Source organism: Myotis daubentonii, chromosome 15 (genome assembly GCF_963259705.1).
Source record: "Myotis daubentonii chromosome 15, mMyoDau2.1, whole genome shotgun sequence".
In the NCBI taxonomy this organism is placed as follows: Eukaryota; Metazoa; Chordata; class Mammalia; order Chiroptera; family Vespertilionidae; genus Myotis; species Myotis daubentonii.
This window is the reverse complement of record NC_081854.1, coordinates 29,585,148-29,608,287: the sequence shown is the minus strand read 5'-3', so window position 1 is coordinate 29,608,287 and position 23,140 is coordinate 29,585,148. Positions and strand designations below refer to the sequence as shown.

At 53.4% G+C, this 23,140-nt stretch overlaps 1 protein-coding gene across 1 annotated transcript; it reads right to left on the bottom strand.

The window, feature by feature from the left end:
• Positions 1 to 9,312: 9,312 nt before the first annotated feature.
• On the bottom strand, positions 9,313 to 22,508 carry SNAI3 (snail family transcriptional repressor 3). The gene is made up of 3 exons (XM_059667073.1): positions 18,692 to 22,508; positions 15,407 to 16,015; positions 9,313 to 13,416 (listed from the first exon to the last, which is right to left on the bottom strand). The coding sequence occupies exons 1-3, from the start codon at positions 18,858 to 18,860 to the stop codon at positions 13,235 to 13,237; spliced, it is 960 nt and encodes a 319-aa protein (XP_059523056.1). The 5' UTR covers positions 18,861 to 22,508; the 3' UTR covers positions 9,313 to 13,234.
• Positions 22,509 to 23,140: the final 632 nt, after the last annotated feature.

Below are 23,140 nucleotides of genomic sequence, written 5' to 3'. Positions count from 1 at the left end.
TAATAATCCTCACCTGAGAATAGTTTTTCCATTGATTTCTAGAGAGAGTTTAAGAGAGAGGGAAAGACAGAGAAATATCAATGTGAAAGAAACATAGATTGGTTGGTTACCTCCTGTGTGTGCCCCGGCCAGGGCCCAGGCTGGGGAGGAGCCTGCAACCAAGGTACGTGCCCTTGACTGGAATCGAGCCCAAGACCCTTCAGTCCACAGGCCAGTGCTCTATCCACTGAGCCAAACCGGCTAGAACTGCTACTTTTTAAAACATCCTCACTTGAGGATATGTTTTTATTGATTTTCAGAGCAAGAGGAAGAGAGAGAGAGAGAGAGAGAGAGAGAGAGAGAGATGAGAGAGAAACATTGATGTGAGAAACATCTATCATTTGCCTCCAGTACAGACCCCGACTGGGGATTGAACTCACAACCTAGGTATGTGCCCTGACTGGAAATTGAACCCCAACCTTCTGGTGTATGGGACAAAGCTCCAACCTACTGAGCCACCCAGCCAGGGCTGAATGTAATTACTTTTTGAAGTAATTGTGATCACAAAACATCATTTTACATGAGGAGTTGTACATCATTTGAAATTACTCAAATGATGTATTTTTGTTGTTGTTAATCCTCACTTGAGGATATTTTGGGGGTTGGGGGTGAGGAAGAAGAAAAGAATAATAGGAAAGAAGAAAGCATTGACCTAAACTAATCACTACATGAATTACTTTGTAGCTCTTATTATGAGAAATCCTCATTTGGGGTGCCAAAGGGCAGCTGTACTCTGAAAAAAAACAGTGTGTTGTTATTTTTTAGTAGTCAGTAATCAACCAGTAAATAATATTTTTGATACTTGCAATTGTTACATATAGCGTATTTTTGTTAAAGGTGAATTGGGCCCTGGCTGGGTAGCTCAGTTGGTTAGAATGTCTTCCCGATACACCATGGTGGCAGGTTCAGTCCCATTAGGACACATACAAGAATCAACCAATGAATGCATAAATAAGTGGAACAACAAATCAATCTCTCTTTCTCTCTCTCAAAAATCAATTTAATAGCTCTACCTGGTTTGGCTCAATGGATAGAACGTCGGCCTGCAGACTGAATGGTCCCGGGTTCTATTCCAGTGAAGGGCACGTGCCGGGTTGCGGGATTGATCCCCAGCAGGGGGCGTGCAGGAGGCAGCCAATCAATGATTGTTGCAGTGCCCGGTGCAAATTGAAAATGTGGGTCCCTTGTTCCAAAAAAGCATGAAGAATTCCAAGATGACAATAGCAGAGTGCTCACCCAAGCACAGCGGGTCCTCTGCATGGCCTGTCGCATTAAGGAAGAGTCTCGAAGAATCTGTTTCTGCCAGTACCTTGGCCTGAGGCCCAACCTTGTCTGTTTGCATAGTCACTCCTCCTCTCTAGAAATTCCTCACATTTTTCAATACTCCAGGTGCTCCTTCGTTCCACTTGTAGATTCCATTCATAGCTACCTGTCTGCTTCTTGGAGGAAGGGAGGCTGGAGTTGGAACCCCTGCTCTGCCATTGGCCAGTGAGCCTGTCGCAGGCCTAGCCTCTGAGCACAACCGTTTCCAACTGAATCCTTTCTCTTGGGAGCCTGTTCGGAGGTGACAGGCTTGGCAGGGAGCAAGCACTCAGCAAATGTCAGTTGTCTCCCTTTTCTCTCCGTTAGAGAAAGAGCCGTAGAAGAGAGGACTTTATTTCTGGATTTTTAAATTCCTTCTTTATTCTGCTTAGGAATTAGTCTTGGGTACGCATGTTGGGTGTGGAATTGATGTTCTAGTCAGAGCCTCCAGGGAGCCCCTGAGACAGGGTGGGGCAGCCAGAAGGCTGGGGTGCCGGCTCTCATGCCTGGGCAGCTGAACCCCTGGAGGAGCTGCTGGAGGAGGAGGGCGGGCTAGACCACAGGCTTCTAAGTCTGCCCCAGGGAAGGCAAGCAGTGGCTGCTGCTTGGGGAAAATCGAGGAGCCCATCACATCAGAGTCCACCACCCTCTGAAAGAGTTGCTGTCCCTAGTAGGAAAGAGGCGCGAGAAGGATTCCTGAGTCTGGGGAAGGCTGCTGGGTTCAAGTCCCAATCCAGCCACTGTAGCAGGAAAACCCTGGGCAAGTCAGTTCACCTCCCGTGCCAGCGGGAGGACTGTCTCATTTTTGAAATAAGATTAAATGGTTCTGAAAGGAAGCTCTTATGGCCTGGTTTATATCCCCTGAAAAATCCATGTGTTGAAGTCCTAACCCCCAGGACCTCAGAATGTGACTATGTTGGAGACAGGGTCTTTAAAGGGGTTATTAAGTTAAAAATGAGGTCACTAGGATGGGTTCTAATGCAACATGAGGGGAGAAATAAAGACAGACACGCACGGGGGATGACCATGTGAGGACACAGGAAGAGGACAGCTGTCTACAAGGCAAGGAGTGGCCTCAGGAGAAGCCAGCAGACATGCACACTTAACTATAGGCAGTGACAGGGATCCTCTGTGCATCTCCACCTGCCTCAGGTGGCCCCTCAGCACCCCTGCTCGCATGTATTCTGGCGAATCATCAGGTGCCTTCCAGCTGCCTGCCAGCATCCAGCTGCTGATCTTCCCTTGAAGGTTTGTGGTTCCAGTAGAAACGGCTGAAGCAGAGTGCAGAGGACTGCACGTTTATTGAGCACCTATTGTGTGCCTGGTGTTTCACTGGGCAGGTTGCCTGTTACTTGGGCTCCTAGTCCAGCTGTTAGTGGGTGGACATCACACCTTGCTCAGGAGAAATCCTTTCTAAATCCACTTTTGGAGCTACTGCTCTGCCGCTGCCCTCTGATCTCCTTCTTTCCTTTCTCCTGTGCTGTTTTCTGTCTTGTTTCTCAAACCCTGGTCAGCTCTATAACATTTTGAGCACTTTGTGTTCCTTACACTTCCTTCCAGCCCTATTTTCCTTCTGTTATTACACCTCTTCTCTTCTCTTAACCCAGCGGTTCTCAACCTGTGGGTCGCAACCCCTTTGGGGGTCAAATGACCCTTTCACAGGGGTCACCTAAGACCATCGGGGAAAACATATATAATTACATATTGTTTTGTGATTAATCACTATGCTTTAATTATGTTCAATTTGTAACAATGAAAATACATCCTGCACATCAGATATTTACGTTACGATTCGTAACAGTAGCAACATTACAGTTATGAAGTAGCAACGAAAATAATTTTATGGTTGGGGGTCACCACGACATGAGGAACTGTATTAAGGGGTCATGGCATTAGGAAGGTTGACAACCACTGTCTTAACCAGTGGGTGAAAGAGAACCAGCTTCCCACCCTTAAATTCCAGAGCTCCACATGCTTTCTTCCAGGTCCAGGTAGCCACCCTTCCTGCACATCCTGGCGGCCCTCGTCCTGGCCCCCGTGTGGAGCACCGTCTGCCGTCCTGGTCTGGCACCCTAGTTCTGCTTCCCAAGTGAAAGGAAAGCTCGGACTTTCTCACTGGGCAGCGAAGATGACAGCCTCTGGATCCATAGAGCTTTAAATCCCAGCTCTGCCACCGACCTGCTTAACCTCTGTCCCTCAGCTTCCGCACCTGTAGGAGAGGGATGAAGCCTTAGAAGGGTCATGCCAGTGTCACGCCCGGGGCAATCCACAGTAAAGGTTGGTTATTATGGTCCCCCAAGAAGCTCTGGGTGCCTTTCAGAAGAAACAGAATGTTCATGTGGTTAAATCAATGAGTAACTCACATGCTTCTCCAGCTTCCAGTTTTCTAAAGTGAGGGCTCCAAACATGCCACCGCTGACTGTACACACGTGGCGAGGAAACTGGCCAGCTGGGCCGGCCGGCTGGCACCACCACCCTGCACTTGCCCAGGCGTCCTTCTGCCTGAGTCACTCACCATGGAAAGTATTTTCTTCATAAGAGGACGTGCACTCAGCTCACCCGCCTTCAAGCTGGTGCGCCCATTGTCCTGCACACAGCCCGTCTGGGCAGATCGACCCAGGGCTGGTTCATGTGGCCCCGTGAGCAGGAGGCTTGCTTGCCCTGCCTCCTGGGGTTCACTGTGGCCATTAAGTCTGCGCTAAAGAGAGATTTCTTTCCAAGGCGGAGAGGAAGCCACGATTGTGAGGTTAGCCCCAGAGGTGGGTTAAGGGAAAAAAGTTTGATTTAGACTGAGCCTTGGGTGTTCCCTGTTTAGTATCCTTTATTCCCTTGATGTTTTCTGAGTGAGTACCCTGGATCAGATACAGGTTGGGCATGGGGGGACAGAGGTTGCTACCATATGGTAGGGGTTTGTGGGAGAAACTGGCCTTGTGCTCAATGCCAAGGTCGGAAGCAGGTTGCAGAGCTGATCTGGAGGTACAGGGTAAAGGACGAATCAAAGATGGAAATTGTGAGAGTGTGAACTAAGGTGAGAACGCTGGGGATCGAGGTGAAGAGGCTGGTCTGAAAGACTTGGGTGAAGTGACTGACATGGGTGTGGGGATGTGGGGCTCCCAGCAGCGAGTGTGGGACCGTTCTCCCGCTGATGCAGTGGGGCTGTGATGAAGTCGCATGGCCTCGGGGATTCATTCCCAGAGTTCGTGGACAAAGCAGAATACACACATGGCGTCACCCCTAAGAACCCTTAAAGTCACCCGTGAGGTAGAGCGCAGACCCTCTCTCAAGCTTTTCTCCCAGCACTGGGGTGGGCGGCTGTTTGGCATCAATGGGTTCATGTCCACATATTAAGAGTCCCACGTGGAATAGTGATGAGTCTCAAGCTCTGTGTCTCACTCTTCAAAATTATTGAGGACTGCCCTGGCCCGTGTGGCTCAGTTGGTTGGGTGTCATCCCCTCCACCCAAAAGGTTGCTGGCTCTATTCCAGTCAGGGCACATGCCCACGTTGCCAGCTTGATCCTCAGTAGGTGGTGTGCAGGATCGATCAATGTCTCTCCTCCCTTCCTCTCTCTCTAAAAATCAATAAAAAAAATCTTTTAAAAATTAGTGAGGACCCTAAAGAGCTATTATTTATGCGGGGTGCAACTATCTGATATTTACCCATATTAGAAATTAAAATTGATACTTTTTAATTTTATTTTAAAATATATTTTTATTGATTTTGGAGAGGAGGGGAGAGAGAGAGAGAGATAGGAACATCAAGGATGAGAGAGAATCATTGATCGGCTGCCTCCTGCATGCCCCACCACAGGATTGAGCCCGCAACCCAGGCATTTGCCCTGACTGGGAATCAAACCGTGATCTCCCTAGTTCATAGGTCGACATTCAACCACTGAGCCACGCCGGCTGGGCAATTGATAATTTTTAAAAGACTTGTTAAATTTATGTAAAATCATCATTAAGGAACCCATCACATGTTAACATTTTTGTGAAAAATAGCTACTTTCTGAAACAAAGTTTCCAGATGTTGAGTGGCCTCGTTTGCATTTTTGAGAATCTCGTTAGTGTCTGCCTCTATGGCGACAGCAGCTGGGCTCTCCTGCCGGCCTCTGCCTTGTGCTGCTTTGGTGGGTGCAGAGGAGCCCCCGCTGCTTTTGCACTTTCGATACGTGTGCCAAACAGTGAGAAGTCTCCTTCAGCGTAGCCTAAGGGGTCTGAGGATCCCTGTGAGGTCTGCTGGCATAGGGGTGCTGGTCCTGTGAGGGGGGAGGAGGTGATGGGACCGCGGGACAGCAGGCCACGCCTCACCCACATGTGCCGGGAGGGTCCTGGGGGACAGCAGGCCACCCTCGCTCCATTCTCAGTGAAGGAATAGCAGCAGGATCAGGCTCATGACTGTCCTCACTCTCAGCCTTTTCTTTCTGGCCAATTCAAAAACAGTTGCAATTCAGAAGGTGAATAGGCAGATTTCACAGATTTCACCTGTGATCCCATGACCACCCTTACGCCTCTCCTCTGAGTTACCATAAAGGTGTCACTTGTGTCCTGGGCCCCAGGCCTGTTCCCAGGGGAAGGAAATGGGTGCTGGTGTTTTGAACTGGATAAGCAAAACTGAAATGATTAATGACCAGTTACAGTTGATCCTGACAGGGAAAACCAAGGAGAGAAAACAAGAGGTGCCCTGAGGGACAGGTGACGGGTGCTCCAGTGTCCGGTCAGCCGGGGGAGTGCTGACTGTAACATCGAGGGGGGAGAAGGGGCCTCCAACTTCTCTACTTGATACTCAAAGATGGTACACCCACACCTAACAGGAGGGACATGGTTTGAATTCCTGCCCCTCGCCGCTCTCGCCCTGCACACCATCCATACTTTAACTCTGTCTAGGGCAGTGGTTCTCAACCTTCTGGCCCTTCAAATACAGTTCCTCATGTTGTCACCCAACCATAAAATTGTTTTCATTGCTACTTCATAACTGTAATGTTGCTACTGTTATGAATCGTAATGTAAATGTCTGATATGCAGGATGGTCTTAGGCAACCCTTGTGAAAGGGTCGTTCAACCGCCAAAGGAGTCGCGACCCACAGGTTGAGAACCGCTGGTCTAGGCCTCTACTGGCACCTGTGGATGCCCTGACGGGTGCCACGCGAGCTTTCAGGCAGCTCATGGGATGGAGCGGGGCAGCTGGAGGGGAGAGTTACTTCAGCCAGAACTTGGTGATCAAGAAATCCATTCTGCCCTAGCTAGTTTGGCTCAGTGGATAGAGCGTTGGCCTATGGACTGAAGGGTCCCGGGTTCGATTCTGGTCAAGTGCATATGCCTGGGTTGTGGGCTCAATCCCCAGTAGGGGGCGTGCAGGAGACAGCCGATCAATGATTCTTTCATTGATTTTTCTGTCTCTCCCTCTCCCTTACTCTCTGATATCAACAAAAATATATTTTAAAAGAGAAAAAGAAATGGATTCTAAGAGGAGTTGAGATATAGGGTTTGTCTACAGGTAAAGTTAGCAGTTATATTTTATTTTCCGTACCTAAGAGCCTGTTTTTACTTTTGTGTTTGCTTGGCACTTTCCTGAATTCTGAAATAGAGGTCAGCGGGATTCCTTTGTTACAGACAGAACCCAAGGCTTCCTAATGGAACTGGCTCAACCCCGACATCCCTGGAATCAGGGTGCCTCCCTTCTGGACCTGCACGGACACCCTTGTTTACCAAGAGCCCTGCAGGCTCCTCAGCTCCAGCAGGAGAGGGAGGGTGCTCCTAGGCCCCCCATCAGGTCTAGCCTCTCTCTGAGATCCTCTGGGTCTTGGCAGCCAGAATGTTCCTCCATCCACAAGGTGATGAGGGCCTGGAAACTTTTGTTCCATTGAACTTTGCCAGGGAGCTATACTTAGCTATCAAGTGGAGGCCAAGAGTGGGTTCTCTGAGTATAGATAGTAACAAGTGGGCTATTTTCAGAGAACCCCCAAATATCCAGGGCCAACATGGTATTTATAGAGCCCTTCGGGGTCTGGAAGGGAAGGCATAAGCTTAGCGTGGCTATAGTTTCAAGAGGGGTTTCTTTCAACAGGGAGTGGGGTGAGGGACCCAGCTACTGAGGCTGGGTGTCCCCCTCACAGCTGTTGGCAGGGCTGGAGCTCAGGCGGCAGGCACTCATGTCTGTGAGTCAGGGAAGAGGGGGCCTGCGGTGCTCAGTCATTTTCTCCTGTGCACTGTGGTGTCACCCTGTCCACCTGTCACGTGCCACCTGGGAGCACTTTTCTTGCTGTGAAGCCGCTGTCCCCAAACTTGGAGAGCCCATTACCTGGTTTTCTCTTGTCTAGAATCCTCTTGATTTCTTAGAAGCCTGCTTTGCTCAGATTTAACCAGGCTGCAGTCACAGCACCTGCTTCCCACACCATAGGTCCCAGCTCCCACCTTGGAGAGAGGCTCCAACCACATGCTGGGATAGTGCGATCAGAAGGCTTTCTTTAGGGAGAAGACGGAGTGTGATGAGTAAATACTTGAGTAGGAGGGGAGCACATAGCAGTCCCCCGAGAAGAGAGTTGGCCATGCCAACATCACCTGGGAATGAACGTGAACAAGCCTGAGACCTTTTTCTTTCTTTTTTTTCATATATATATGTGTATATGTATATATGTGTGTGTGTGTGTGTGTGTGTGTATGTATATATATATATATATATATATATGTATATATATATATATAATAAATCTTTATTGTTCAGATTACAGTTGTTCCTCTTTTTTCCCCCATCGCTCCCTTCCACCCAGTTCCCACCCCACCTCATGCCCTTACCCACCCACTGTCTTCGTCCATAGGTGTACGATTTTTGTCCAGTCTCTTCCCTCACCCCCAACACCCCCTTCCCCCCGAGAATTGTCAGTCCACTCCCTTTCTATGCCCCTGATTCTATTATATTCACCAGTTTATTCTGTTCATCAGATTTTTTATTCACTTGAGTTTTAGATTCACTTGTTGATAGATATGTATTTTTTTAAAATATATTTTATTGATTTTTTTACAGAGAGGAAGGGAGAGGGATAGAGAGTTAGAAACATCGATGAGAGAGAAGCATCGATCAGCTGCCTCCTGCACACCCCCTATTGGGGATGTGCCTGCAACCAAGGTACATGCCCTTGACCAGAATCGAACCTGTGACCCTTCAGTCCCCAGGCCGATGCTCTATCCAGTGAGCCAAACCAGCTAGGGCGATAGATATGTATTTGTTGTCACTTTGTTGTTCATAATTTTTATCTTTACCTTTTTCTTCTTCCTCCTCTTCTTAGAAGCCTGCTTTGCTCAGATTTAACCAGGCTGCAGTCACAGCACCTGCTTCTCACACCATAGGTCCCAGCTCCCACCTTGGAGAGAGGCTCCAACCACATGCTGGGATAGTGCGATCAGAAGGCTTTCTTTAGGGAGAAGACGGAGTGAAGAATACCCTTCAGCATTTCATATAATGCTGGTTTGGTGGTGATGAACTTATTTAGCTTTTTCTTATCTGTGAAGCTCTATATCTGACCTTCAATTCTGAATGATAGCTTTGCTGGATAAAGTAATCTTGGTTGTAGTTTTTTTGCTATTCATCACTTTGAATATTTCTTGCCACTCCCTTCTGGCCTGCATGATTTCTGTTGAGAAATCAGCTGACAGTCGTATGGGTACTCCCTTGTAGGTAACTGAGTTTCTTTCTCTTGCTGCTTTTAAGATTCTCTCTTTGTCTTTTGCCCTTGGCATTTTAATTATGATGTGTCTTGGTGTGGTTCTCTTTGGATTCCTTTTGTTTGGGGTTCTCTGCACTTCCTGGACTTGTAAGCCTATTTCTTTTGTCAGGTAGGGGAAGTTTTCTGTCATTATTTCTTCAAATAGGTTTTCAATATCTTGCTCTCTCTCTTCTTCTGGCACCCCCATAATTTGGATGTTGGTGGGCTTGAAGTTGTCCCAGAGGCTCCTTACACTGTCTTCATATTTTTGGATTCTTTTTTCTTTTCTGGTTGGGTGTTTTTTGCTTCTTTGTATTTTAACTCTTTGACTTGATTCTTGGGGTCCTCTAGTCTGCTATTAGATCTGTGTATATTATTCTTTATTTCAGTCAGTGTATGCTTAATTTCTAATTGGTCCTTTTTCATATCCTTGAGGGTCTCACTATATTTCTCAGAGGTTTCTAGAAGATTCTTGAGTAACCTTATAACCATGGTTTTGAACTCTATATCCAGTAGTTTGCTTTCCTCCATTTATTTCGTTTGTGACATGTTTCTTTGTCTCTGCATTTTGGCTGCTTCCCTATGTTTATAGAGTGGCTTTCTGTGCTAGGTGTCCTATAGGGCCCACTGGCTCAGCCTCCCTAATTACCTGAGGTGGACACTCTTGGTGCACCCCTTTGTGGGCTGTGTGCACAGTCTTGTTGTAGTTAAGTCTTGATTGCTGATGGTATCACTGGGAGGAATTGACCTCCAGGCAAATTGGCTATGAGGACCAGCTGTGTCTACAATGGGAGAACTGCTGTGCTGGAGACACCCTTATGGAGCACGACTTGCTTCAGCAGGGCTTTGGTGCTCACTGAGTCTGCCCCTTGAGTGTGTCGCTTATGGATGTGAAGACTGAGACCCTGTTCTGATTCTCATTCTATAGGTGTGGAGAGGGGGCTCCGGAAACCCAAATGTTAAATGGGCTTCTGAACTAATCCTAACGATCAGGGGAGAGGGCAGGGTGGAAGCTGTGAGCCCCAAGGTTGCCGCAGGCAGCATGGCCGGTGGGAGACGTGGTGGCCTCGAGGTATGACTGTAGCCATGTAGCTTTGAGTGGGACGTCCCCCAATTCATTCCATGTCAGTTTCCTGGCAGGTGCCCGGGCCTTTCCTCACCCCTCTGCCAACCGGTGCTCCACTGCCCTGCCCTACACCAGTCCAGATATAAATATAAGAGCATTTTCCATGGGCCAGCACAGAGGGCAACATTCAACTTTATTTTAGGCCTGTGAAATTCCCTCCCTTCATACCCAACAGGTGCATCGCCTCATTTAGATATTGGAGCCCAGAAATAGAACACAATTTACAATATAGCTTCCTTCAGGCATCTGGATGCTATTTTTTTAAAAGCCTCCTGTGAGCTGGCCAGGCACAGCACAAACACTGGCTGGAACTTTCACCTTTGCCAGGCTTGGGGAGAGGCAGAAGGGCCAGGCGCCTCAAGAGACATTTTGGGGGCAGGATCATCCTGTTGGGACACAGGCCTGTTCTCAGCCCTACAGGGCTCCCTGACAGGATGGTGGCGAGGAGGAGGAGGACAGACACAGACACTAGAGAGGGGCCAGATACTGAGCAGGGGGACACAAACCTTCAGAGGAGGCATCTCTAGTAACCCTGGCAGTAAGAGTCCCCCTGCCCCTCGGTTTTTGTGGACTGGAGGAGATTAGGATTCGGCTCTCCTTGCCTTAAGCCCAAGCACAGGACCCACCTGGCATCTCTTGGCAAACCATGTGTTATCAGCTGCTGGGGTATGAATGGTGTCCCCTCAATTTATATGTTGAGATCTTAACCCGCAGTACCTCAGAATGTGGAAATAAGGTCATTGCAGATGTAGTCAAGATGAGACCAACAGGGTGGATCCTAACCCAATATGTCTGGTTTTCTTATAAAAAGAGGAGATTTGGACACAGACGGACGCAGGCAGGGAGAACACCATGTGAAGATGGAGGCAGAGATGGGGTGATGCTCTACAAACCAAGGAACATCAAAGATTGTCAGCAGATCAGCAGGCCCGGGAGAGGCCTGGGCCGTCTCCTCAGCGCCAGAAGGAACCAGCTCCGCTGGCACCCTGACTCAGACTGCTGGCCTCCAGGACTGTGGGAACATGAATTTCTGTTGTTTAAGCTGCCCAGCACGTGGGACTTCCTTACAGCAGCCACAGCGAACGGATGCATGGGCTAAATGGGACGTTCCCAGGCTCAGAAACATCTTCAGTCCGGTGGCTGAGACAGTCTGGTGCGGGCCAGGTAGGGGCTCCCCTGGGTGGTCTGCTTCATCAAGGTCACCGTGGCCCAAAGAAGCCCAAGACCAAGGTCAGGTTTCCTCTGGGATGACCCATGACCCCTCCAATGGCCATCATCAAACCAACCATCCGGGGTTCTTCACCCCCGAGGAGCACCAGGTGGAACCTGTGGTGGGGCCATCAGGGCTGGGGCTGCGGCAGAGGCGGCTGCAGAGTAAGATACTTGGCACCCAGTGTGGTCCTGGAAAAGCTCCTGAACGTTCTCCACGCAGAGGAGGCTCAGCAGGTCTGGTGGCTCCGGGCTGAGAGGGGGGCCTCTGCACGTGCCGTGTGGCTCCATTCCGGGCCCAGGACCAAGGGCCCAGCTCCCCCTTGGCTGGGGCAGCACGCTGTCCTTCCTGCAGAGAGGAGCAGGTGTGCCTCCCAGCAGCAAGGGCTCAGTCCGTGTCCCTGACTCTCAGGCCTCCTTCTTCGGTCCTGGGTGCCGCCTTCCCTCTAGGTCCTGCTGGAGATGGTTAAGACACGCTGGCAGGAGTCAGGACCAGACCAACAGGTGACCACCCGGAGGCCTGGGGGTGAGAGGAGTCCACCTATGAGAAGGCAATGACGCCGCCATGCTGGGGCAGTGGGGACAGGACACTGGGCAGGAGAGGAGGTTCTTATGTGTGGGCATCTGAGTCGGTTTGGGAAGGTTTGTGTGTCCAGGGCGGGGTCAAAGGTCTGGGCCACTCACTCAGGTCACAGATGCCTGCAGCCTCAAGAGAGGGTGTGCAGAACAAGGGTGACAGTAGTGGGCAGGCGTGGAGACATGGCCCCTGGGTGAGGTGGCACAGTGAAGACATCCTTGTGGTGACCGCGGAGAGGTGTGCACATACAGCGAGGTTCTCTCTCCTAACTGAGACCGTGGGGGAAATGGCGCCCAGCCATGCCGCGCTCACAGCCCACCCCGCCCTTTCTTCTGGCCTCGGTTTCCTCACACTCTCTTGCAAGCCCTCACTCATCCCCAGCCCGAGCTCATGCCCCTCAGTCATTCCACAGTTTGATACTGTTCCATCACTCGTCTCTTTCTTCCAGAAGACACCGCTGTTCACCTGGACCCTGCCTCCTGCAGCCTCACTCCCCTTCCCGAAACATCACAGCTCGATGCCCTGATCCCTATTCTCCTCCTCTGTGGCCAGGGACCCGGCTGCCTCTGGATAACTTCTCAGAACGCAGGCTCCTCCACAGACGCGGGGGACCGGGAACACGCAGAACCTCAGAGGACATAACAGGCCTGAGCACATGGACTCTTTATTGCCACGATGTGGATGGGGGCCTAGCTGCCTGTCCCCCTGGTGCTGCTCCACCTTAGGGACAGCCTAGCGAGATGGGGAGGGTGCGTGGCCCAGATCCCAAGCCAAAGGCAGAGGGAGGTGAGCCTTGAGGTAGCTCTGCCCATGCAGGCTGGACTGTGCATGCGCTCGCACAAGTCAGACTGTTCACGTGGAGCTGCGGAGAGATCCAAAGGCAGCTCCATTCGTCGTCTTAATGGCAGGCATGGTCCATGCTGGCGACAGTCCCCCAACAGTCTTTCACTCTTAGAGAAACAGAAGCTGAAACCAGAGCAGGTGGAAAACAAAACAGTGGTTCTTGTTTTGTTGAAAGTCGTCCCCTCTGAGTGGGCAGAGTGGGGCAGGAGACCTCCACGGGCCCTCGCTCGTCCTGATGGCCCGCTGGGCTGCTCTGGTTCCGAACAGATGCAGGTGGTGGGCAGGGAACGCGCCTGAGAGTGGGAGGCTGAGCTCCTGCCCTCCCGGTCTGCCTAGCTCCTCTGAGCACACCAGGCAGCACGAGGCTGCCAAGAGGGTCGCCAGCCATGGTGTTTCTGGGGTGCGGTCTTGTCCCTCCTACAGCACCAAACCCATGCCTCTCAGGGACCGGGGCAGCAGCCAGACTCCTCATGCCTCACCAAGAGCGACATGCGGGAGAAGGTCTTGGCGCAGCTCTTGCACTGGTATTTCTTGGTGTCAGAGTGTGTCTGCAGGTGCGCCCGGAGATTTGAGCGGTCGGCAAAGGCCCTGCTGCAGTGAGAGCAGGCATAAGGCTTCTCACCTGGGGGAGGGAGAGGGGAAGGCAGGTGAGTGACTATCTGGGGTGTCCTGGGAAGACACCCCAGGGTTCCAGTGCCTCTGTTTATAAATGAGTAACTCCAAATGCTTACTCAATTCCAATTCATTTATCTTCATCACCCCCTCTTTAGGGCAGAGTGAAAGGAGCCTTTAGCCCCTGACCCAGGAGGAGACACTAAGGCCAAGAGGCCACACAAGCGCCTAAGGCTGGGGCTGCTGGAGGTTGGGCGGAACGATATACCTAACCCTTCCGAAGAGCAAAGGTCCACACTGCTCTTTGCTCATCTCCCGCAGCTGCTAGATCTTTCTGTTTCTGTCAGAGCTCTCCTGGGGCCTGTGCCACCAAGATCTGGACGTGAGAAGCACGGCACCTTCTGGCAGCTGTGCCACCCACTGAAAGCCAGTGGTGGAGACCAACGAGGCTGCCGCAGAAGGCGGGCTGGAAGGAGTAAGCCCTCCTGCACAGGAGGCAGGCATTTAGGAAGGGCTAAAATCCTGTATCCTCCAGGCCTACTGTTGGAACCTTGGCCCCTGGGATGATTCTGAAAAGTGTAAAAGGAAGGGTCGTTGAGAGTCACCTCCTCTCTGCTCGTGAAGAGCAGCTTCCAGTCCTGCAGCCCTACAGAGTCCTGAGTGCCACCAGCCTGCCGTCCCCCCTGCCCGACACCCGGGCACACTCCCAGCCAGCCAGCCTCCGGCGGGGACTCCCACCCTCCTGGCTCCCAGAACAAAAGCACTGAGCCTCTGAGATGTGTGCCATCCTCAGCGAAGGGTCAAGGAAAACGGCTCCTTTCCAGCCTCCACCCCGGTGTGACTCAGAAGATTCTAGTTACGGGGCCGTGACTTAGGATTAGGGAGGCTCCGGTTACAGAAAGTGCGTTGCAACTGGGGGTCTGCGATCAGGACCACAGACTTATTCTGGGAGCTCTGTCTCTGCTCCTGGCACCCACTCTGCACAGTGTGCCTGACATCTCGGGCTCAGGCGAAGCTGCAGGCCGCGGTCCACCTCAGCCACTGGCTGCCCCTGTACAGAGCAGGCCCCTCCCCTCGTTCTGGGCAGTGTATTGTAACCTACGGCATGAAAAGCTGAGGCTCTTAGGTCGCCTTCCGCTCCCTGCCCATGTCCTTTCCTTCCTGTTTCTGTCTTTGTCTTATCTCCACAACTGCCCTTCTCTCCTCCATTTCCTATGGGCTCCTGGCCACCCTCTCACCCGTGGACAGGTTTGCTCCAGCTCCCCAAATTCCAAGTGAAGTCCCAGCTGTTGTCTCTGCCCTTCAGATAGGCTGTGATGCCCAGGTTCTCTCCCAGCCCAAGCCTTTCTGGCTCCCTTCTCCTCCTGTTCCAGAATTCTAGAAGGCCATGGAATGTAAGAAATCAGGTCCTTCTGAAGGCCGTGCATTCTACGCTTTGCTGGGCGTTATGGGTTGAATTGTGCCCTCCAAAAAGGAGTCGTCCCCGTCCTAAACCGGTATTTGGAAATAGGGGCTTTGCGGATGCCATCAGGTTAAGATGGGGTCACATTGCAGTTTGTGGGCCCTGATTCAATGTGACTGGTGTCCTTATGACAAGAATGAGATTTGGACACAGACGCACAGGGAGGAGAGGCCACGTGAGGTCGGAAGAGGAGGTTGGAGTGATGTGACCACAGCCAAGATCTGCCTGGAGCCCCAGGATCTGGAAGAGGCAGGAAGGGCTCTCCCCTAGAGCCTTTGGAGGGAGGCAACCCTGGAACACCTGGGCTTTGGGCTTCTGGCCTCCGGACAGCGGGAGGGGGCGTTGCTGATGTTTTGAAGCCCCTCCCCCAAGATTGTGGGACTTTGTTCTGCAGCCCCAAGACACAAATCCACAGGAGAGCCAAAGCTGTGAGAATGTCCGTCGTCTTAACCATAAAATTGCCCCACTCCTCTTTCTAACCTCCAGATCCCACTCCCGCCCCCACCCAGACCCCTCTGTGGACCCGTCGCTGTCCTACCTGTGTGGGTCCGGATGTGGCCCTGGAGCAGCCAGGGCCTGGAGAAGGCCTTGCCACAGATGGCGCAAATGCAGGGCAGTGTGTGCGTGCGGATGTGCATTTTGAGGGCCCCCAGGCTGGAGTACTCCTTGTCACAATACTTGCAGGTGAAGCAGCGCTGAGCCTGCAGGTGGCAGTGCAGCTGCCGGTGCCTGGCCAACCCAGCCAGTGTGTGGTAGAGCTTGTGGCAATGGATGCACTGGAAGCCACCTGGGGCACAGGGGGCCTGCTCGGCCCCCAGCAGTCTATCTGGAGGCTGGTCCCCCTCTGGGCCTAGAATTGGGGGCCACCGTGTGGGCAGAACCAGCAGTGGGGGCAGATTGAGGTGGCTCAGGCTGTCTTTGAGGGGTACGCTGGGAGCCCGGCCAGCACAAGGGTCCATCAGGCTGACTTCCAAGGGATCTGGCTCAGAGGTCCCCCGAGCTTCTGGGAGGGGCAGGGAGATGCAGGTGACGACAGAGGTGTGGTCCCAGGGCTGGGCAGGGTCAGCAGAAATGGGAGGGGCCGCCCTGTCTGGGAGAAGGAGGGGCACCATCAGCCCCCGACAGGCAGAACAGGAGCCATTGATTTCTAGAAGGGCAGAAAGAGAATGGAAAGGTGAAGACTCAGTCCCAAAGTGTTGTGTTCTCTTCCATCTTGGGTCTAATTTTAAGCCTACCTTCTAAGCCAAGCATGTCAAACTCAAAGGCTAACATGGGCCAAATAAACGAGGCATGTGGCCCATGGGCTATGAGTTTGACATGCTTGCTCTAGGCCAGCTGTGGGCAAACTACGGCCCGCGGGCCGGATCCGGCCCGTTTGAAATGAATAAAACTATTGAAAAAAAAGACCGTACCCTTTTATGTAATGATGTTTACTTTGAATTTATATTAGTTCACACAAACACTCCATCCATGCTTTTGTTCCGGCCCTCCGGTCCAGTTTAAGAACCCATTGTGGCCCTCGAGTCAAAAAGTTTGCCCACCCCTGCTCTAGGCTCTCAGAAACTTGGCATGAAGGGAAAGGCCTGAAAGATGGAGGTGTCAGCTGGGGAAGTGACGTTGGCCCAGGAGTCTAGAGGAGGAATCTGTTTCTCTTTAAGAACAAAAATAAATACAGCAGCGGTTCTCAACCTGTGGGTCACGACCCCTTTGGCGGTTGAACGACCCTTTCACAGGGGTCGCCTAAGACCATCCTGCATACCAGATATTTACATTACAAATTATAACAGTAGCAACATTATGAAGTAGTTATGAAGTAGCAACGAAAATAATTTTATGGTTGGGTCACAACATGAGGAACTGTATTTAAAGGGCCAGAAGGTTGAGAACCACTGCCTTACAGAATCCCCAAACAGCCTTCATGGGGCCAAGGAAGACTCCCTCACTGCTGGGCAGGGTGGATCCTCTCTCTGAGTCCCTTTCCACCTCAGGACCAGCTCACAGTGCATCCCCCAGGCTGCCACGCAGCATTAATTCAGAGCCCTTGGCAGCAGGCTGCCATGTAGACAATCAGCCTCCAGTCACCTTCTGATTACTCCTCAACACCCTGACAGGGTGCACGCAGCCTCCTGCCACGTCTCCTGGTCCAGAGAAGCTGTCCTCTGACCTCAGCCTGTTGCTCCTGTGTTTGGGGGCCAGCGTGCCCCACTCTTGACTCAGAATGGTGGGCCCCCAAAGTAAACAGGTTAGTTAGTAGGTGAGAGTTACATTCTACATCTTCCCAAAGCTGAAATCTCTATGTGTTGAAATGAATCCCTGGCCCCGATTGGGAGAGGAGGGGTGGGGGAGCGGAACAGAGAGAGCTAATGGGCTGCCAGGCTGTTCTCGGACAGTCCTTCACTGGGCCTTGCAGAGTTGCCCAGATTTGCCCATTCAAATAGCGAAGGGGGTGCACTGTATGACTGAACTCTACACAATGGTCTTTAAAGTTTTAAAATTATGGCCCATGTAAATTCAAGTTTCCGTCATATATGCCTGAAACAAAACTGTCCTTTATCTGAAGCACCACACTTTGATGGTTTCTATTCTGTTTTATTTTTTAAAATCAAGCCTGGCCGGTTTGAGCATTTACATATGAACCAGGAGGTCTCGGCTTGATTTCTGGTCAGGGCACATGCCTGGGTTGCAGGCTCGATCCCCAGTAGGGGATGTGCATGAGGCAGCCAATCGATGATTCTCTCTCATCATGGATGTTTCTCTCTCCCTCTACCTTCTTCTCTGAAATCAATAAAAACATATTTAAAAAACAAACCAAAAACCCCTGTCCCATAGTGTGTATAACAGTAAACACTACCAAATGTAAAAGACCTGCCTGATCTCTGCGATTAGGACGTTCTTTTAAAAAAAAAATCGCCTGTGGTGACTCTCCTTTGGTTTCAGGACCCTGAAGTGAGGCTCCCGGTCCTGGAAGGCGCCCCCTGGTGGCATCCGTGCCTCGGTACTGGTCAGGGACTCCCCATGCTGGGTTCTGAGAGCTCTAAGGCTCTGAGGTGCCCTGGCCTCCACAGTGTCCCCGCTTCCCCTCTCCCACTTCCCCTCTGAGTCGCCAAGCAGTCTCCCAGGAGGTCTTGCCCCAAGAAGCTGATGAGCTGGGGGAACAGCTCTAACCACTCCGGAGGCCTTTGCCCTGGGACCTCCCCGTGCCCCTCTGCCCAGTGGGGAACGGGAATGAGGGTACAGCTCTGGGTCCTGGACTCCCACCTCCCCACCGAGCCTCCCAGGGAGAGGAGGGCAGCCTCTTAGCCCAGCCTGCCCTGGGCAACCTCCACTGGGGTAAGGAGAGGCCGGAGGTAGACCCTCAGGAGGGGTAAGGAGGCACGAGAGGAGCCCTTGGGACCTGGACGAGCTGGGCCTTGGCACCACCGAGCCCACCCATGGTCACTCTTCCCGGCCCCTGCGGCCACCACCCACGCCAGGATGTTCCCCCGGTGGGGGATGGCAGCCCCAGGTGGCCCTCTGAGTCTCCACCATCCCTGGGACCCCCTCCCAAAGCTCCTGCCCCACGGGTTCTCTCATCTGGGATGGGCGCGCTGGGCCATAGGGGGAGAGCCCAGAGTGACTGGGAACCTAGAAACGTCTCTAAGTGGGGAGAGAAGCTCTACTCGCTCCGCTGGACTCGACAACCTCCCTCCCTCCAGCCTTGCTGGTGAGCTACCGCCTCTCCTCCTCACCTGGGACAGATGTCACCCGCTCCCAGGGGCCTCCCCCTCCTGCCCCGCGAGAGCCTGAGCCCTGCGCAGGGGCTGGGGAGCCCGGCAGCCCCTACCTCTCTGAGTCTCCAGCTCCCCGTAGTTGGGGACCCTGTGGCTGGAGTGCGTTTTCACCAGGAAGGAGCGCGGCATGGTTCCTCGCGGGTGCAGGTCCCGCTTGCGAATCCACAGAAGGCGGGTCCGCAGCGCCGCGGCAGGTGCGGGCAGGGTCAGACTCATTAGCATAGCGCGCCGCCTCGGCCAATCAGCGCGTGGCGCGGCCGGGGCGGGGCGGGGCGGGACCGCGGGACCAAGCTTCGGGGCCACGCCCAGGACAGGTGCGCGGCGTGGGGGCAGGAGCGCGTGGCCGGCGTGTCCTGCCCACGGGACCTCCCTGGCGCGCGCCGCGAGTCACGTCGACCCCTGGGGCCTGACGCACCCACTAGCCGCAGACTAAAGGGCGGAGGTCAGGGCTGGGTGGAAGCCCAGTCGGCTCCAGGCACAGGGAGCGGGACCTTGCGTGGAACCCAGCCTGGGAGAACCCTGACTCCAGCCCGTTAACCCGCCCCACCTCCTGCTCAAACCCGAAACGGTAAGATTGATAAGCACAAGCCCTGAACACCAACAGCTACAGTGGTGGCCAATGGGGTCAGCTGGCCTGGGCGAGCCGGGCCCCTCCCTTTCCAGTGGGCCCCTTCCCCTGGAGACAGTGCTCAAAGAGTTGGCCCCAGGCATCCAGAAAGGACACAGCCTGGAATTCTGGAATTCCAAGGGGTCCAAATATGTGGTTGCAGGAAGTTTAATCAAAGAGGGCAAAGCTGTGCACTTTGCAGCAGCCTGTCTGTGCCTCTGGGCAGCATGTTCCTCCTTCCGTGCCCTTTGGAATCCTCAGTGCCACAAAGAGCAGGGTGTCTGGTCCCTTTGGATGTGGACATTTCAAGAGTTCAGGGGTCAGGTGGGGCAGTCTCTGGGCGGTGGACACAGCACCTGGCTGGCCCCCTGAGAGCCACAACCCTGTAGCAGGCCTGCCTTCCCAGCAGAGCCTTTTAAGGCCCAGGTGCTGCACCAGAGGAAGTGAGGAAGGACAGTGTGGGCTGGGAGGGCGTGGTAGTTATGGCAGCGAGCCTGTGAAGAACCCCTGCAGAGACCGTGGGAGGCGGGCTGTGTCACACAGTGCCTCACATTCCCACAGTTTTGCAGATGAGAAAACAGGCTCTGAAAGTCTGGGAAGTGGTTAAATTGGGAACAAGGCCCACCCTTCCAGCCTTACTGGAGGCGTGTGTACCCCAGGAGCGCGCGTGGAAGGGCAGGTCCTGCACAGACAGGAGAAGGCGCGAGTCTCTCCCGTGGGCCATGGCCTGGCACCACGCTGCCACACATGTGGCTTTCTGAGGACACGTGACTGCCTTCTGCTTATTCACCTGTTCCTGGGCCTCGAAAGGTTTCTATTTATACCCTCTCTTCCTTCTCTCTCCCTCTCCCAGACGTAGATAAACTAGCCGATACCTGGGCCAGCCTTTTGCCCATACTGTCCTTCCTCACTCAGCCACCCATTGTGTGGCCACCGGCCAAGATGACCTCCTTAATCCCCGCGGAGACGCTCTGTTATTTAGGGAAGCTGGGGCACTCCTGTGGAGAATCTGCTGATCTCATCTTGGAAACGCACCAGGGACCCGAGGGTCCTCGGAGCACCTTTGGGTTAAGGCCGTTGACTCCTTCCTGGGGCGGCCATAACAAAGGGCCCGGAGGGAAGTCTCCAATCCCTACTAACATCGCAGAACTGCCCTCCTTTGTGGGCACAGACTGACTTTTGGCTGTGGGGACCCAAGTGGTACCAACAGAAGAAAACCTCAGCATTTGCCTTCCCTATCCGTGCAGCCCAGGGAGGGGGGGTCCCCATCTGGTCTGCTCTGTGTCCTTCTGTCCTCAGAGGGCTTCTGTGCTTGGCAGGGAAGCCTCACATCTCGCCCTACAGTGGGAAATACACTTCTAACCACCCCCTCTCTCACCCAGAGCAGGACTGGCAGGGAACCGAGGTCACCTTTCCTTCGAAAACCACAGCAGTCTCCCATGGGCACCTGGGGATGTCAGCTTCCAGGAGCCAGGCTGCTGCCCCTCCCGTCGCTGTCAGTGTAGGAACCCCACCCCCCTGAGCCAGGTGGGAGCCAGCCCTTGTTGCTTTGCAGCACCCGCATTTGCTCAGGTCCACAGTGGAGGTTCAGTAATGCTTGTCGGACTAGACGGAAAGCATCGAGTCCCCACATAGCATGGCCCCAGACATGCTAGCATGTCCCTGAGGGTTAGGGGTGTGAGCCCGTTTGTGCTCTCTACTGCAGACACGTGTGTGAAGGTCCAGGCCAGGGGTGAGCCTGGCACCAGGACTCCTGGAATAGTGCTCAGAACCAGGTCTTGAAGCTGGGGCTCATCTGTCCCAGGACCTGAGCCGATGGCCCTTGCACTGGGGGCACCAGCCACTGTGACCGTGGCCCCCAGTATCAGTGTGTGGAGCTTTTATGGAGGGAGGATGGGCATGGAGGGGAAATCCTGACTTGAGGCAACCTCACGGCTACCCAACGTGATGGACACATGGAAACTTGGGCCCAATGCTCCAGCTCCCAACAGCCGGTCAGAGGTGGCCAGTGTATTCTTGGTCACCCTCAGTGAAGGGAAACTCACTACTGCTTACAGCTGCTCCTTCCATTGGGACATGATTGTGAGAGGTGATACTGGTTCTTAAATAGAGGTTCCGTGGACATATCCCATGTGATACTGGGTATGAGAGGGAACATTGTCCCTCCACACACTGCTCAGAAGGCAGGCAATGGGGGCCTAGACACCGCAGGACTTGTGATGTTGGATGATGAAGAGGGTCCTGGGGGCTGGGTAGGGAAAGGTGAGAACTGAGTGGTGACTGGACAGGAATACGCTGTGTGCACATGTGTCAGTAGGTGTGCATGCTGGTATGTGCACTATGCAGACCTGCCTCCTGTACATGCACACATATAATATTTTGTATACGTGTGTACATGTGTGAGATTGCAGGAACTGTTCTCATGTGATACAGAGGTCGGGCATCAGCAGATGAGCCCTGGCCTTGAATGGAGGGGTCTGTTGGGTCCACAGCTCAGTTCCCAGTTCCTCACCCCACTGAATCCTCTCTGCAATCGTCCCCAGCAGGTTATCATAAAGACTCACAGGCCATGTGTTGGGTGGCTCTCTCTCACAGTGATGGACTGGACAGGACAATCCCATTTGCTGATCCTCCCTCAGTGAAGTGTCTGAACCTCGGCACACATGGTCTCGAGTTCACTCAGTCAGTGTGCTGTGCTTCTCTCGCGCACCCAGCCACCAGGACACAGAGAGCAGCAAGGCCTGTCCTGTCCTCGAGGGCTGCTGGAGAGGCGTCTTGGCTGGCTCTCACGTCCCCAGCAGCTTCCAGCCAAGGAGCTCAGCCCTGCCAGCCAGGGCATGTCGAGGACCCCAGAATGCACCTCCAGGGCCTGGGGGTCCTGTCAACACTCGGCCAGGCCTAGGGCAGGCTCTCTAGAAGCCACTGACTGCAGGATCCGACATGCTGGCCACCACGTTCAGCAGAGCCCAGCGGCTCTGTCCCCGGGCTGGGTCCGGGCACCAAGCTGGAGCTCACGCCCAGTTCTTCCCACTTTCCCTACTCAGGGTGTGCTGACAATGAGCTGACAGACTTCATTAGGAGTTGAAGCATTTGTCCCCAAAACATGTTGGAGTACCAACCCCAGCACCCGTGGCTGTGGTCTTATTTGGATATGGGGTCTTTGTGAGTGTAGTCAAGATGAGGTCATCAGGGCGGCCCCAGTGTGATGACTTGTGTTCTGATAAGAGGGAAATGGGCAGATGGCGAGGGCACAGGGAAGATGCCACGTGAAGCCGACCCCTCAGTGATGCCCCTGTGAGCCAAGGCTCCTGGAGGCTGCTGGAGCTGGAGGGCTGAGAGCAGGAACAGAATGGGTGCTCCCCCTCAGCCCTCAGAAGGAACCAGCCCTGCCGACACCTGGACCTCTGGCCTCCTGAGCAATGGGCGGTCCGTTCCCATGGTGGAAGCCCAGTTGTGGTTTGTGTTACAGCCGCCTCAGGACACTCACCCAGCCAGCAGCCTTGCTCTCTGCGATTTGCAATTTGCTACGAGAACCTAATCAAGCAGAACAAACCACAGCGCCACAAACCCATGCACCAAATGTCTCAGAGTTTCTAGAAAAATACCACATGGATGCTGTTCGCACTTCCCAGCGGCCTGTCCGTGAGCCCACCCACCCTTCCTCTCCAGGTGCTTCCACAGGTTTGATAGCAGACTCCTGCGGGTCGCGCAGGTCCACGAAACAGCCTGCCAGCTCCTGCCTCTTCCGCTCCTCAGTTGGAGAGGAGCCCACACCAGGCAGGGCCCAGCAGCTGGCCGAACCTGAGGCTGTGAGGGCTGCACTCAGAGGAAATGCCTGTTTCAGCCCACCTTGTTCCCACCCGGTCGCCTGTCCTTCTCCTTGGCTGAGACTCAG

Excerpts from the sequence above, each read along its gene's own strand:
- SNAI3 (XM_059667073.1), bottom strand. The coding sequence starts at position 18,860 with ATGCTAATGAGTCTGACCCTGCCCGCACCTGCCGCGGCGCTGCGGACC. Across the intron at positions 16,016-18,691 it reads GGAGCTGGAGACTCAGAGAG|AAATCAATGGCTCCTGTTCT; the intron begins GTAGGGGCTGCC and ends CTGCCCTTCTAG. Across the intron at positions 13,417-15,406 it reads CCACATCCGGACCCACACAG|GTGAGAAGCCTTATGCCTGC; the intron begins GTAGGACAGCGA and ends TCCCTCCCCCAG.